At 34.6% G+C, this 17,127-nt stretch overlaps 1 protein-coding gene across 1 annotated transcript in view; it reads right to left on the bottom strand.

The window, feature by feature from the left end:
• Positions 1–1,121: 1,121 nt before the first annotated feature.
• LOC118743370 (semaphorin-2A) overlaps positions 1,122–17,127 on the bottom strand; it is a gene marked incomplete in the record, with an annotated part of 243,443 nt that continues 227,437 nt past the window's right edge. The window contains 7 exon segments of the mRNA XM_036475994.1: positions 1,122–4,299; positions 5,478–5,556; positions 7,537–7,645; positions 8,946–9,098; positions 13,582–13,745; positions 14,120–14,456; positions 16,796–17,024. Coding sequence (XP_036331887.1) covers positions 5,485–5,556; positions 7,537–7,645; positions 8,946–9,098; positions 13,582–13,745; positions 14,120–14,456; positions 16,796–17,024 — 1,064 coding nt within the window.

Below are 17,127 nucleotides of genomic sequence, written 5' to 3'. Positions count from 1 at the left end.
AAGTTATTTTAGTGCCTCGACAGCTTTATTCAACTGGCGCTGTAGATTAACTTGGAATAAAATAGTATTTCTTTTTTAATTGCCCATCAACAAATGTGCTATCGTTTTTGTTTTTCCGACCTTCTGCCACGTTTTTAGTACTCATTATCTAATCATTATTTCCATCATCATCATGTGATTGTCATACAAAACATTTCACATAATTTTAATATATTACAATTGTATATTTTTAGAGAACAATTTGTAGAAATTTAACTTAAAATTAGAACATTATTAGTTTTGAAACTACTACTTTTTTATTTACTTGTACGTATGTATAATATTTTATAATTTCTCTCTTCACACTACTAAAATTATAAATACTTAAACCTTAGTCACATTCATTTATACACTCACTCACTTTACTCACATACTTAATAAATTGTGTTTATCTCTATAAATAAGCAGTATAGATAATTTCAATTACATATTGGACAGTTCGTGAAAGCATTTAGGTATGTTTTATGTGTGTTAGTTAAAGCGAAAATGAGAAAGCATTATTTGTTATTTATTCTTGAGCGAATAGAAAATTGAAAATGAAATATATTGATACAGAAAAATGTGAATGGCATTGAAAGAATTTAATGTTAATCTGGCAAATGATGCCACATACATTTGAAGAATGAATTCAAATCAGTCAATATGCATACTGCATATTTCGAAATTTTACGAAAATTTTTGTCACCGATAAATAAAGTTCCTATAAATTTTTAAACTCTTTTCATATTCTGTGAACTCTTGTAACCGGTAAATTTTGTTACTATCTCATAACCTTCATATTATTATAATTTTAATTGCATTACCAACGTACCTAGAATTGCGGTAAAGTCATCGGCAATGGACAGAATAGACCCATGGAAGTGGATTTAAATCCCCTAAGGCCATTAGCCTCCTCACCAAATTTTAAATGAAATAACATTATTCATATGAATGCATATATTTTCCACAAGTCTTGCTTGTACATTTTTGACTGCGATAATATTTTTATATTTTTTATGAAGACTACGATGCTCAATTTTGATAGCAGATGATTTCGAAGTTTTTGAGCAAATTGGCCTAGGAAGTAGGAAAAGTATTTTTTATTTTTTTGAACTTATAAAACTGATTCACATGCTAACATGATCAACATCGAAAAGTGATGGTCAAAGGAATTTTAAAATCTCTATTTGTTCCCCAATTTTCAGTGATGAAGCTCAAAATTAATATATGTAGACAACTTTCAGTATGAGCCCAGCAATCATTTGGCGTCACACTCATAACCAAACTGCGAACTCTTCTTTGTTATTGAAAAATTACAGAAGTCAAATCGGGAATTCATATTCCAGTTGAATTCTTATTCTGCCCCTTACTACTTTACAATACATATTTTTTTAAGTTATTTTGTGTATTATACTAATTAAAATATTAATGTTTTACTTAAATTAAGTAAGTAATTTACTTTCGCTTAAATCTTTATACTTTTTTATTAAATTTTTTTTTTTTAGGTATATAACTATATATATCTCACTATTAGCAGGTAAAATTCACATTGATTTCTCATTGTTGTTCTTGTTGCTGTATTTGTTACTATATATATATATATATATTATCCGATCAATTATTATTGCTTTTCATGAACATTAGGAAAACAAAGCGCCATTATTAAGATTATGTTACATATATTTGTATAAAAGTTTTGAGGCTTTTATCGAGAATTTCTGAGTGAAGGCGCAGATCAGTAGGGAAAATCTGGAATATGAATAAATTAGGGGTTTATGTGACAAAACAATTAATAACAATAAGTCCTTAACAGAATGAATAAATGGAAGAGATGGCCCTTAAAATCGAGGCGAGCACAACGGGCCGCCCTCATTGGACCCAGTGGGGCACCATGGATCTCTTAACCAAGATGCAGCTTTTAATTCCTGTTAACACTTTCTCTGATATTGCTCAAATTTTCAATGACTGTGGTCTAAAAATCTGAGACCAAATTTTTAAATTTTTGTGAATAAAAGAGGCAATGATTCAATACAAAGTACACCAGGGTTTGAATCTTGCTGAAAGTTGACTACCCAAAGCGCCTGTGAAACTTGTTACCATTTTCTCTTTATTTAGTAAAGACGAGCACTGTACGTAACCTCTTATTACTTACCCTTTACGGGTATGCTTTCGAAGCTATATTTTATTCCTGGTTGCTTACCACTTGTGCACGATTTGGAAAAAGTGTGAATGGCCTATGAGTTGAAAGTATGCATACCGCTTAAGACGGAGCTTACTTCAGAGAGCTTTCGCGTACATTGAGAATAATTTTTTAATACAAATTGAAATAGCTCTAAAGATTTGTGCAACCCTAGTGACGAAAATTTTTTAATGCAATAATAACGTCCAGGAATTGTGAGTTTGACAGGAAATTCCCACTTAAAAAGTGATATCAAAACTAAAAACTTATATGAAATCATAAGCCCAATCTCCTCAGCACTCACCTGTTTTCTATATAAAAGTCTCAATACTTTCAAGCGCGTTTGTTTTGCGTAAAATGCGTATAACACAAGCGAATATAAACAATTATATAATATGCTAGGTTTTTTTTTTGTTTTTGTTTTTGTTCTTTTTTTACTTTATTCATATATTACAAAAATTTACATTGGTTTAACGTTAAACATGGCTATTAATAAGCATACTTACAAATACATACATATAGATTATTTGAAGCATTAAAAACTGGCAAATCCACATCTGATTTCAATGTGTATATCTATGTATGTATGTATAGGCAGGCTTTCTGACATATGTATTGAATAAAACTATAGCAAAACTTCAAAACTAAACTGAATACCTATTTACATTTCACAAAGAATATTGTATATAATATAATAATAATAAAAAAAAAATCACTTACGCCCTAAAATCGCTAAAAAAAAAACTGTCTACTCCATACAGATATTCACTCCACTAACAGCTCTTTCCATATGTCTAATAAGTAGATAAGCATTTCTTAAGTCTATCACCAAGTTGCCGTTACCAAGAGTTTTGCACGATTTTGTTTTCCTTTTTTTTTTTTGTTCGGCGCATCTCTACTCTAGCATTTTATTTTTAATTTACTTTCTACTATTTTATATTAATTCTAGAACTTCCTAGCATACATACAGTGAATACATATGTATGTATGTACACTCAGGGTTCCTTCTCATACGTCTTGCTTATATGAAACAGTTACAAATTCTAAATCTCCTAAATGTAAGTAATTTACAAATTTAAGTTTTTGTTCGCCTAAAATTATGCATGCGCGTTTGACTAGCGCTAGCTTTTTAAAGTATTATTTTTTCTATGACAAATTTTATTAAAATCTAAAATTTTTGCAATTGTTCTCTTGTTCTTAAATTGTGTGGTATTAAGTGATAGATTTGAGTATTTTTGTTAGGTGGTTTTTGATGGTTTTATTTTCAGAAACATTCCACTGTCACTTAGCATACTTTCAGGCAGGCAGGCAAATGTTATTTGTGTGTATGGAAATGTATATATTTGAGTGTATGTATGTGTGTTTTTTATTGTATATATGTATATATAAATGCTGTTGTATATGTATTGTTAAGTCGTTCACATTACATTTCGGTTTCTCTTGGTTACTCTATGTGCTCTTTAATTCTCTATTAATATATTTTGTTTTCTTTTTTCATTATTTCATATTTCTCCGTCGCTTTTGCTTGCTCGTTTGCATTAAAACCTTCGGTTGTTGCATTCTTCTTTTTATGTGTTTATTTGTTGCTTATTTCTGTTTATGTTTTTGTTTTGTTTTTTTTTTCTGGCAGGATCTCTTTGTTAGTAACTTTTCTGTTGTCGTCCTCATCGACGCAAGCTTCCTTATGTGTACGTACATGTGTAACTTTGTGTTTGTATGTGTGTACTGGCTCCATGTGCATAATGGTGCTTCATGTCCTCTATATAGTTAAAAAGTTTATTCTGCGTTATCGCGAAATGTTGGTGCTGCTCTCCAGGCTTGTGGATCTCTTCCGAGTTCTCAGACATTTTGTTGGTTTTTCTTGTCTTCTGCTCATTTTCTATTTGGATGCTTTATTTTTAACCATGTGAGTGTTCTTTTTTATCGTTTTTTGATACTGTACAATTTTCATATTTTTTCTTTAATTATATGAAGTTTGATATATTTTTTTTTGTAGAACTTTTTAGTTACAAGAATTTGTAGCAAATTAAAATTTTTTAAATTACGAAAATATTGTCTCTCAAAAGCTTAAAAAGTCAGTCTTTAGTGGTTGTTCGCGCTACCTGCGAAAAAAGTTAAGAAAAAAAATGTCTTCGAATCATAAAAAATCTTGGATATTTTTTAATCATCTGAAATATAATCAGGAAGAAGTAATTTTTAAGTAATAAGCTAAACCGAAGTCAATGCTTATATAAAAATTTAGGAGTACCGTTAATTTGAGGTACCACATTTTCGACAAAAAAAGTTATTATCGAAAACGATTCACGTGGTCCAAATTTATCCGATAACATACATACAAAATATATTCCGATCAACTGATAACCTTCCTCCTTTTTTTGAATTCGGTTAAAAATAGAAATATAAAGGGTGTTTCTTCTTAGACGTGTGGTTTTCAGTGAGGCAATACTTCTTTTCGGAGTTGGTCTTTTTGACAGCTGTCACTTGATATATACTCAGTTTGGTTTGCCATTTCATAATGAACAGACTTACTCCAACAACTCCAAATTGGACCCCTCGGATGGAATTTATTCGCCATAACATTAAACTATATGCGTTTTATTTCCTCTTGAAAACCACAGGTCTGAAAAAAACACCCTTTATATGTGGCAACCCTAATATTTAATATTCTGCGGTAGAAAGAGTCAGATCAAAAGTTATCCTTTTGGTATAGACTCTCTTTATTAGCATACATTTTTTTTTAGTTTTAGCGAATTAAATAATTTCTTACTGCCTTACTGTATGTATGTAGGCACCCGTTTTGATATTGATATTTTAATTTTTTGTTTTGTGCTTGTTTTCCTATAGATACTACATTCACGAAATCTTTCGAATTCCAGCAGGATTTCCCATATATTTTCGTGATCTCGATTTCCTGGAATTTAATCAGATTTCAACGAAGTCCCATCGAAGTGCTCATACAAATTAAGAAAAAAGTATTCTCGGAAGTAATAATTGAATCAAGTAAATGTATAAATGATACAAAACATCGGCCTGATATTTGAACCACGTTTTTTCTAATATTTAAGTGGCTTATTAGTTGTAGAGCGTTTGCATTGTGAATACTTCAAATTCTATGCTCCTTCCAATGAAATGAGTATCAGTAAGTAAATTTGCCTAAATTCAGCTATACTTCTTCATTAACTATTATTAGAAATGATTTCCTAGGCTCTTTCCTGAGCTGCCTTCTAAATTTTTTTACTAACAAAACCATAAATAAGTTTATGAAAGTGTAAATTTTTACCTGGCGGTCAGACCACAGCATCATTACTATAGACTTCATTTATATGCTTTCCATTCGCCTTCTCCTTCAAATTGCATTGCTACAGAGACAAAAAAGTAGTAAAACAAAAGTTTCAATTAGATTTTCCGCTTGTTAGTCGTGCAACAGCAAATATACAAATATACTTAGGCTTTGCAAACAACCAAAAATTAATACAAAAATGTCATAAATTTTAAAATGTAAGGTAATGAATTTTGTACGCACTCGCGTTAGCGTGAAATCGTTAATTAAGTTTCGTATGTTTACTGCTGGGGTGGATGGGGTAGGCAGAAAGGAGCGAGCGCCCCGATTGCTAGCTAACCAATTGTGCCCCGGCGGAGCGCATTACGACAAGGGAATTTGAAATCTGCGCCAAGCGGCGGCAACACCTGTCAATGTTCACGCCCAATCACAGACACCAATGCACTTTGGCGCTTAAGCGTAAAATCATCAAACAACTTTTTGCTAAGATGTTTGTGAGCTATAAAGCGGATAATTACGACTACGTGAGGCTGACATCATTCCCCCCCTTGCTAGCCAATTCAGTTGCCTACGTTACGACTGGAGCAACATAAAAAAAAAATTAATTAAAACAATTAGCAACGTTAAATTTCACGCAATTAAATTTTATGCGCTTACATTTTTGTAAACTACTAAAACAACAGCTTTCGTACGATTGTAGGCGTGGGGTGATTGCTTGTGCGTTGGCCAGAAGTGTGGCAGGTCACAGCACAGCACACATATTTCATGGAAATGACCACAGTTGTAAGTGTGGTGGTGTGACTGACGTGTTGCACGGTGGGACATGTATGGCAGATATTTGAAGTCTTAATTGTTTTATATTATCGATACATTTTTTTCCCCCAAAAGATAGCAATCTCCTCCGAATTCGATTAATTGCATATACTTAAAAAAAAATTCTCAAAACTAAAACAGGATCCACTGACTCGCAGACAAATATCATTATTGGCGATACCAAGATTTAACAAGTGTAATACCCAAATTAAGTTAAAATTGTTGAATATAATTGCTGTAAAGCCATAAAATAACAAAAAAAAAAAACAAATTTTTGAATCAAAATAATTTTAGTCGCATCTTTTAAGCCACTTATTTACAGTCCCATTGCTGAGAATTTCTTAGGTTATTTTTGAAACTCTCTGAATGAAACGATAATCAATGAAATGCAAGTTCAGACAACGCAGGCTGTATGTCATTAAATTGGATTTTTTAATTCCGTCGATCTTCATTAGTACAAATTGGAAGACGAAAGTTTACAGCCCTATTACCAAGAAATGACTAAACTAGCCGAAACTACAATAAAAATGATTTGGTAGGTACAAAAGCTTGATACTAATTAAAGAAATAGTAAGCACATTTTGAGTTATTTTGTGTTTTTAAGGAGCTAAACCTAATTAGTGTCAAACTTAGAATTTTATTTATATAGCTTTCATACTATCTACATTTTGGTCATAGCTTTGCTTTCTACAGTCTATGAAATGATCTTATATGGAAAGATGCCGATATTTACAGATTCATCTTCGAGACTTTTTTTTCAAAATGAGTTACTTTTTATATTTTTCTATATTTATATTCTTTCTACATTCGACTGAACTAAATCACTGTATTTTCTAAGCGGAGTAAAATTGCCCAAAGTGATGTTTAAAAATGTTTTGTGAGAGAAACTCCAAATGCGAAATACGTTGTCGAGTGAAATAAAATTGAGAAAACATTAAAAAATTAATTACTTTTTCTCGTGTGGGTGTGTGTGTGTGTGTGTGTGTGTGTGTGTCTTGCAGTAAACGAATTACAGGACTGTTAAACAAATTCAAGGGTGGGTTGAAGAAAGACACCAATGACGAAGTAAAGTCCATCCTTATACAAATATTTAAGTGTGTCAATGTTGCAAGGTAATGTTTGCAAACGAAGAAAAGTATTTAGGTACATGTTCTTCGTATATCTACTTATTCATTTAGGTAACACATACAAATTCTTATGAGGAGATGAATGGTTCGCGCGATGCAAACGCTTTCCAACGACTTACCTCCTGCTTGGCCTGCCATTGCTTCATGGCCGACTTGTATTTCTCGAATTCATTACACCAATGCGAGTAAATTTTCTGGTAATCGTTTTTCTTCGAAGGCGGCGTACATCTGTAAGAAAAATAAAGAAAAAGAGAGCGTAAATTGAAAAGGAGCCGAAAGGAAGGAGTGAGAAAATACAATTTTATTAAAAACATTAAAATACGTGCGAACGAAATGACGAAATGAAATAATGCCCCACAAAATGGATGTACCATCTACCCACCCGTACAGCAATGAAGAGGTTTGCGCGACGGTGTAAAAGGAATTAACAAATAATTTCTGGAAAATAAATTAACAGACAGACATTAGCAACACTGATGCAAAGACGCAAAATGTGCAAGTCAGCAGAGCGCCGGGATGAAGGCGTGGAAATGCCACATACAAATATCCGCTTTGGGTACCCCGTTGCACGAGTGTAGCGAGCGCGCAACAGAAAGCGTTGCGAATTGCGGACAGCCGTGCGAATGGTAAGCGCGTGAGTGCAAAAGATTAAAATTGCGAGCGGCGGCGCGTAACTTAAAGCGAGAAAAGTAGGTACAGTGTATGGTAAGTAGGTAGGTAGTAAATGGTGAATAGCAAATGTTTTGAATGTTATCGCATTCGACGCTCGATCGTTGAGCATATTGGAAAGGAAACGGAAATTAAGCGCTCGGAAGGATGGGCGTTCATAATTGCGAGGAAAAACGTATGAATGTATGTATGTATACTGCAAGCAAGGGTGTGGGTAGCTGAGCAAACGAACAAATAAATCGTAAATGAAAGCATGAAATGGAAAACGAAAATGAAAACTGGAAATTGTAATGAAAATGAAAGCAGCAACAAATAGCAGCTTGTCACAAACGTAAAATTGAATTTTAATTAAAGCTTAAAACCGGGATGATGAGCGCAATGTGTGCACGCCGGTATATGTGTGGTTGTGTGCGTGTGACTCAGACATTGAAATGTCGTTTATTTGTTGTTGACGCTAAAGCGCCAGAAAATTTTACCTATAAATGCTTTCAAATATATACAGAAGTAAAAGCACCCAACGGCGCCTTAAGGTATGCTACTAAAGGCGTCACAGCATGCTTTAACTTGCACACCTGCAAACAATTTCGCTCTGTAGTGAGTTTATTAATAAACAGTGCCTTCTGTTTTTGCCCGTTCTACTTTGTTTTCGTTGCTGTGGCAACACGCGTACTTGGCAAATCATAAATAAATTAATTTATTTAAATTTCAGTTAAAATTTCACTGAGATAAGTTAAAGTTACTGTTCCAATATTGCATTGCAAACAAATTAAATTGTTTTTCCAGTGAAAGCAGCTGCTCCTTCTTCATTGCTGTATTTGGTTTATATTTTATTTTTTATTTTTTGCACCCACTGACTCACCTGTGCGCATCGACATTGACGCTATAACTGCACAGCAGCGTACCATCCAGGTAACTGTCATATCGTCCGCCATCGCCTTCATTCACCGATATAATCACCAAACCACCCTCTGAGGTTTCAATGTACTTTGCGGGACTGTAAATTATTTCATAGCTGCAATGAAAGTTAGAAGTTAGTTCTAAATTTTAGTTTTCCAATAGGAAATTTATTCGCATTTATGTTTGACATTCGCTGACATTTATAGCCTAAACTTTTATTGTTCTCGATTTTAATGGAAATTTATGTGTACAGTCGAAGATGTGGCATTTTATTGGTTGACATTTTCATACCAACATTGTTGGCGCATTGCACTGCGAAAAGCAGTTTCTGCACTGCCAAAAATATTTAACGAAAAATATTTATATTGAATTTTATTGGGAACTTTCGGGGGTTTCTCTTACCACTGCAGTGACTTCATATATGTATTAAAATATCGGTTTTTGAAACTAAAAAAACAGAAGAGTCCAACTAAAGCTTATGCTACTGAACTGTAGTTCGAAGTGAAATTACACAACATTCTTTAATTTTTGGGAATACCTGAACCAAGGGAAGCGGTCTAAGCGTAAATTCATCCTACGGTCATTATGGTTCTCTTCCGAAAGATGAACTAAATCTCCCATTCAGATACATGCTGTCTGTCATACTCACACCAGCGGATGAAGATAGATATTTGGATATCATCTTGGTGAGAAATATCTTAAAATAAAAGTCTAAACGCTGAATAAATATCAAGCAACGCTCTCCTCATCCATGAAAATTGAATAGTAATAATAACATTTTGGTGCGTGCCCTTTTTCTTAGTGCTTGGACGAGCTTCTTCTCCAATATATGGAAAAAATCCGTGCTCTTTGCATGACTGGGATATATGTATGTATGCCAGAAGAATGGGCTTTCCATCGATCAGCTAAAGAAGACTATTACCGAAACTGTCGGTAAAAAGGAAAAATTCATTTTATTATCAACTGTTACCAACCAGAACCTTAAAAACATTTATATTTCACAACCAAGCTTTGAATTTTTACAGTGTACTTTTTTTAGCGCAATCATTAGAAAGACAATGAAAATTTCAATTCCCTTCGCCCTTTCCCACACCAAAACTTCAGACAACTGGCGTAGGAATGCGTGCTGACAGTGCAGCGTCTAACGAAAAGCTCTCGTGCGTACATACACATACATACATACATATACACCCTCCGCGATAATATTTACTCGCAACTTGCATCCTCTGAATTTTCCTAATTTCAGTCATAGAAATCAATTTTTACTTCTGCCAACATCGTGATTCAAAACTATGTTGCTCTGCATTAGCTTAGTTGTGTCAACAAACTTCACTCAACTTCTGGAGCGTGTACGCGTCCTTTGCTGCTTTGGAATGCGTACACCTCCATTTCCGCACAGCACACAAAGCATTTGCGCATTCGAATAGACACAAATAACTATGAAAGTAAAAAATACTTCGGAAAAGTGAAAAAAAAACCAAAAAAAAAATATATTTAAAATTGAAAACTTTTCATTTCTTCGATTCGAATTCGCGAATCCCTTGCGTTTCCAATGCCATTGTACAGGCAATGCGATGGCAACTTAGATAAAAAGTTTTTCCATCAAATGAAACCATAACTTTAAAATATCTAAAAACGTCTTCGGAGTGTTGCTAATGGCAGGGGGAAAGCGTCTTAACCACATAAAAATGTTCACTCGCTGTGCTTTTCCTCTTCGCAAAAGCAAAAAATGCGTCTAGCCAGCGACGGCGGCAGCTGCAAGGCAAATAAGCGTAAACGCCAAAAAGCAGACTTCAGCAATTTGAAGTGTCAATTTACCGCTGCGTCGCGGGATATTGAAAGGGCGATTTTTTCTACAGGATTTTTATTTTTTTTTTTTGGGCTTTATTCATTCCTACTATTTTTGCTTCGCTTCGGTTGGATGCCTTCGGTTCGTGGCTATTGGCTGACTTTCGCTTGGAGTTTCGAAGTTAAATTCGTTGCTGCTTTTATTACATATTTGCTTTCAATGCTGATTTCCATTACGCCGGATCTCCGCCTCACACGTCGAGATGCTTATACGCGTTCGCGTATATATCGCTTTCAATAGCCCATCAAGAAGTTGAATTATCGCGAGCTTCCGCACCGAGGGGTGTTCCAAACAAAGTAAATTCTACCATTCGAGCCAGTGATGAGCACCCAAAAAAAGACGTCTACGTTATTTCAATTGCGCTGCAATGTTTGTGTTTATTGGATTGTGCTTGTCACACAGACGCACGCACTTCTTTTCCCGCTGATGATGATGTACCGCTGTGTGAAACAGCTGTTGTCTCCAAGGACCCATTTACCAAAGCCATTTCTAAGTACTTTTTTCGAGTTAAGAATATTTATAATACACATATTTCCATGTTGCATACTTTATAGCCTGCCAACAAATAAACAGGTAGACAGACACATAGCCCCCGCATACGAACCACTTTTGCTGTCAGCTAACTTTTTCATTGATAAACTCAATTTAAAATTACTGAAAAAAGTACGAGGGTTGCACAGTGTATTAGTGTGGCATACCTGCGCGGTGTGAGGCGTATTGCATACGCTGAGTCCAATATGTCTTACCATTTGCCAGCGAATTAAAAGAATATGAAAAATTTCTAAACAGTTGTTGCGATTATTAAAAAGTTATGAGTGCGCGCAAATGTTGGGAAAGTGTGTTAAGCTTTCTTTTGTTGCATGAAAATTTACAGGGTGACAATTTGTATGTCTTGCACGAAAGGGGATGGCGCTGCGCCGCGATGGTGTCAATTACAAACTACGCCCTTTATGCATTTTTAATGGCAACAACTGCTGCTGACGCACGAAATTTACATTTTACAGCGCGTAATTCCTGCGAGCTTATTTCGATAGAGAAACTAGCTATTTGAAACTTAATTTGATAAAGTTTTGAGTTTTAAAGTAAACCAATGAACTTAAAAGTTTTTGGCTATTTAAATATTTATTTATATACATTCACAAGTTCATACGAATTTTCGTTTCAATGGAAAATTTCTCAATTAAACTGAAATTAAAGTGGAGATGCTATAATGCTCCATTAAAAATGTATTAAAAATATTTTATGGATTTACGGGCTCAAGAATTGTGTTAACTTAAAGATTTCAAAAATTGTATCGCCTTTGAAAATGAAAATGTAGAACTTTAACTGATTCAAATAAAATGGTGACAAACGGTTAAAGGAAACCACAGCCACAAAAAGAATGAAGTGGCCTGCAGTTTAACTATGGTGGACGAACACTTGCCCTAGAGGAAATGCCAGTGGAGTTCTCCTACATCTCTGGCATTGTGAAAGACGAGAAAAACTAATGCATTACCTTACTAACACTTAATGAGTGACAAAACGGCACACCCAGAATTTTTCTAGAAATTCTAAATAAAAAGTTTAACATTTTTGGGTGCAAATGTTAAAGTTTATTGAATTTTCATAATTTTTGTACGAAGCTTGAAATGTGGATTTATGTGGCACTATTTAGGTAAAGTGCTAAACTTTTATAAAAAAATAAAATACAAACATTAAATAAACAAAAGAAAAATACCAAAACTAGACAAAATGTCAATTGGCTTAATGAGGGGACCACAAGTGTATTCCGATTCTACAAAATTCAACTAAAAATAATTTGATATGGATATCAAAAAAAGCTACTTTTGAGAATTTTAACCCAGAAATGTTTCTTTGAGGGTTGCCAAGTTTTTAATACCAATTTTTGTCGTAATAAATTCAACGAGCATTTTTTTGTATGTATGTATGTATGTATACACAGTACATTTTCACTCAAAATATGAACATTTAAACCTAGCATATTACTCAATCGGAGAGTAAAAAATTGGCTTCCAAAATATATTTTTTATAGAATTCTGAGATACTGAGTCGGCTAAAATATTGACTATATTTTTGTTAACTAACATTACCTCTTTTTTCTAAGTTTTTGTTTTCCCTTTGTTTCACTGAGAGAGGTACTCCTCTTTTTTTCGACATAATTTGCATGAGAAGAGGTGTGGGGTAAGCGTAATGCTAAATAACAAATTCCCTTAACATTATTAAATAAAAAAATATTTTTAAATCAAAGCTAGATATCCAATTGACCATTATTTTATACCCAAACATTGAAAACTTTAAGAATACATTCTGAAGAAATTTCGGTCAAACTGGCATAGGAAACATAACTAAAATAGACATGCGACCAAGTTATTAGGAATCAATAAATAAATAGACAAATAAAAAAATATCTGCAGGGTATTTAATTGCAATATTTGAATAATTTTTTCCGAAGAAATACAATATTGTCCAGGACAAATTTTATTCCAGTGAGGAGTCCTCCTTTTACGGCTAACCTGAATACATTCTGTTTAGAAGCCCCAAGCAAAGTTAACATTACTTAATCTTTATACCAGAAGTTCTTTTGGAACTTTTATAATAAATAAATTTTATAGCAATAACTCCAGAAATATTCATACCTAAGTACATTGATTCTTCTACTAAATTTCCGTTGCTTTCTTCTTGTTGACTTAAACTTAAAATACCTACTGTATATGAATAATAAAACAAAATTTTGTGTCTACACACTTACCGTCCTCGCTCCGTTGAATGGTGATACCAACGCACCGACTTCTGCCGCAGCACCTCAGGGATTTTGACGAAACACGACAGATGCAGTGTCTGGCCGTACGAGGCGGTGATGCGTTTTTTCAAAACGCTCGTGTCACAAATACCGGAAGTCTCATTGGCAACATCCTGCGGCAAATGAAGGCAAACGAAAATGTAAAATCAAAAAAAAAAAGAAAAAATGTTCAATGTTATTATGATGCTCTAAGGTAAAAGTGTAAAAATTTGTGTGTTTTACGAAAAAATCGAAATGCAAAACACAAAAAAATACTGCAAAAGATAATGAAAATGCAAAAACCGAAATGTTGATTGAGTGAAAGCATGAATGTAACAAAGTGTAAAAGTGTCAAGAGAAATGTTGATTTAAGCATTGAATGGCATATTTGCCTTGACACCAACAGCAGCGGTCGCAATCAATCGCTTTTCAGCTCACACTCACACACACACACACACACACACACAAACTACAAACGTATTATTTTCGCTTCATTTCACACACTCACCTGCAGCAGTCCCAGCTGGTATGGCTTGCAGGTGCTCGCGTCCTTGTCCCAGCCGCAATACGGATCGGCCACACAGCGGAAACACGAATCGTAGCGGCGGGCGCACATCGCCAAATCGATTTGCTTCACATTGTGATCCGTAGCCAAGTACAATGAGCCCGTCTTCTGACTCAACCCCATCTCGCGTATCGGCTCATTGTAGGCCACCTCCAGCACGTCGAGCAGATTGGAGAAGCGTTGACCGTAGCGTATGAATTGCACGATTTTGTAGATGAGGCCGGTGCTGGTGCCCACGAAATACACCAGATACTCTTGATTTAGTTTGTCGATGCGAATTCTGTAGTAGATAGCAGCGGAAGAACGGAGAGAGAGAGAGAGAGAGGGAGTGCGAGAAGAAGAAGAAATTAAAACAGGTGATAAATTTGTTAAAAAGTGTTGCAGTTAAAACAACAAAAAAAAACGAGGAACATTATGGATTTTTTTTTTTTTTACTTTTTATTATTTTTTATGGTTTATGGCGCTGTTGTTGTAACTCTTGAATGTTTTTGCTTTTTCACAGTTTTGCATGTTGCTGCATAATTAAAATGTTCCGCCCAAATTATCATCATGCAGTGGTGATAAATTTTGGCTTTGACCCAGTAGTGGTAAAAAAAGCTGTAGCCACACTTGAAATTTGCGAGCTGCTTTATTTTGGGGATTAATGTGAATTATTTCTGTCGCAGTGCTTTAATAAAATGGCTGCAACAACTTATAAACACACAAATAATATCGTAAATTTTTGAGGTGATGTCAGTCTGTGTGAAAAACTTTTAGTCCTTTCGAACAAATACAACCCAAGACTCAATACCAATGTCTTCACTGTCGGAACGCTGTTAAGGCTTGGGAGGTATTTTTCTTTTATTCAACGTGAGACTTCCATACAAGTTCATTATTAAAGATTACACCTTAATAGTACTTTACTTGGGGGAAAATTTGATTAGGTGACTGCGTTAGAGGCAGGAGTAGCAAGGCCGTCTAACCACTGTAAGCAACGTTAGAGCCTGTCATCTGCCTAGACCTGGGCGTAGGTATTAGAACCGTTAAATTTGACCAGCAGGGAATCAATTAAGAAGCACCAGTGCAAGAGAGAAAGCACACCGCCCTGAAGACAGTCCCCATTAACTCCTTCTGTATAATCCTAACGATACTCTACGCGAATCCAATTTACCAGCACAGAATCTACTCCACGACTTAAAGCCAAGTTTCACTCGCTATCGAAGGCGGTATTGCCATAAGAACCCTCAACGTCTACAAAAATGCCCAAGGCCAATTCTTTCTTAACGATTGCATTGCTAATTCTGGCAACCACATTTTTAAAATTCTGGCAACCATAACGTACAGAGCGGCTTCATAAGATTTTCCCGCATAATGGGCATGTTGCTGCAAGCACAGAGAATGTAATGGAAGCGCATTCCTACGAATTACTTAACCTACTCCTGTTTTAGGGTATGAAAGTGTATTTTCGTATGTTGAAATTAGCAGTACTTAGTAGTAGTAGTTATACTACTTAATGGTGTTTTATCGCTCCACTATAAAATTTTACCTGCGACGGCTACGATGCGACAAAGCTAGTAGCTTGTTGTAAATCGTTGAAGAATGGCTTTAGCTCACCAATGAGTTTAATTGTTATTGCAATGGCTTTAAAGTTTAAACACTCCCGGAAGGATGTTTTAAAATGTTCAAAAATTCTGCTCAAATTATGCCTTATGACATCATTCCCACCACAACTTTCAGCTTAGCACCAAAAAGAGGGATAGTACTGTTCGGAGGCAAAGTAAATAAGGCAAACTACTTACGTTTGTGTGTTTATAAATATTTATTAATGTATATTTGTATGTACATACATACATATCTACTTTATGCTCAAAAACTTTTTTGAACGCCGCAAGAAAGAGCTTTTTCCACAATGTTAGTTCTTCGACTTAAGTTGCATTTGTTATTTCTTTTATTTTACTTCTTTTTTTTGTTATTTTTCAAGTATTTTTCCATTTTTCACATTCTGTGCCACTACTTTTCGCGGAAAATACGTCTTTCTACAGCTGCTCGTAATGTGGTACATTTATTTAAAAAAAACATGAATAGTTATTTTGCTCGCTAACTCCATAACAACAACAAGAAAATAACAAGTATTACTGCCAGCTTACTTAGTTGCCTGCGGATAACCGCACAGAAAAAGTTGACAACCAGAATTGTGGCAAGTTAGCAAATGATTTAAAAAGTTAAAAAAAAAAAGAAATACCGAAAAAAGGGCAGAGCACAAAATAATAGTATGGCAACCACTCGTAGCAGTTGGCAACGCCATTAACACCATTACTAACATTACAAGCAATTTTTGGCAGCGTCAAAGTCATTGCACGGTCTTTCATTTTACTCATACGCCATGTCGAGCACCAAAAAAAAAATAAAAAATAAATAAATAAACAGAAACTGGTATCATCGCAGTGGGATTATGTGCTTGCATACTTAAGTACACAAAGCACTTTTTAAAAGGCTTTCCGTTTGTTTTTTTTTTAGTATTTTTGAGCAACAACAACAGTGCATGCAAAATGTATTTTCCATTCTCATAAATAAATTAACTTTCGTTTTGTGTTTTCCTTTTTATAATTTTCTTTTTGTTTTTGTTTTTTTTTTACTTACCTATCTACCACCAGCTTGGTGAGTATGATATCCCTTTTATAAAATACTGGATTGCCGAATTCATGATCGACCGCCTTGTCCATTAGCGGATGTTTGCGTATGAAATTTAACACCGAATCTGGCAGCGCTGCTGTATCGTTGGTGCATGTGCCCGGTCTGGGTTCGGGCACTTTCGAATTGAGTACCGGCAGCCAAGCTGAGTTTGAGGTTGCTTGCTCTTTGAATTTGCCTGCAAGAGAGAGAGAGAGAGAGTGGGAAAGGATGCGAAAATGTTTATTTAAAATATTCACACACTTGTTTGATGGGAAGATAAATTAATATGTATGTATCTG

The sequence above is a fragment of the Rhagoletis pomonella genome, unplaced genomic scaffold (assembly GCF_013731165.1).
Source record: "Rhagoletis pomonella isolate Grant_MI unplaced genomic scaffold, Rhpom_1.0 Rhpom_scaffold_00007, whole genome shotgun sequence".
NCBI classification, from domain to species: domain Eukaryota; kingdom Metazoa; phylum Arthropoda; class Insecta; order Diptera; family Tephritidae; genus Rhagoletis; species Rhagoletis pomonella.
The sequence above is the reverse complement of the archived record's forward strand: the minus strand, read 5'-3'. Positions and strand labels throughout refer to the sequence as shown.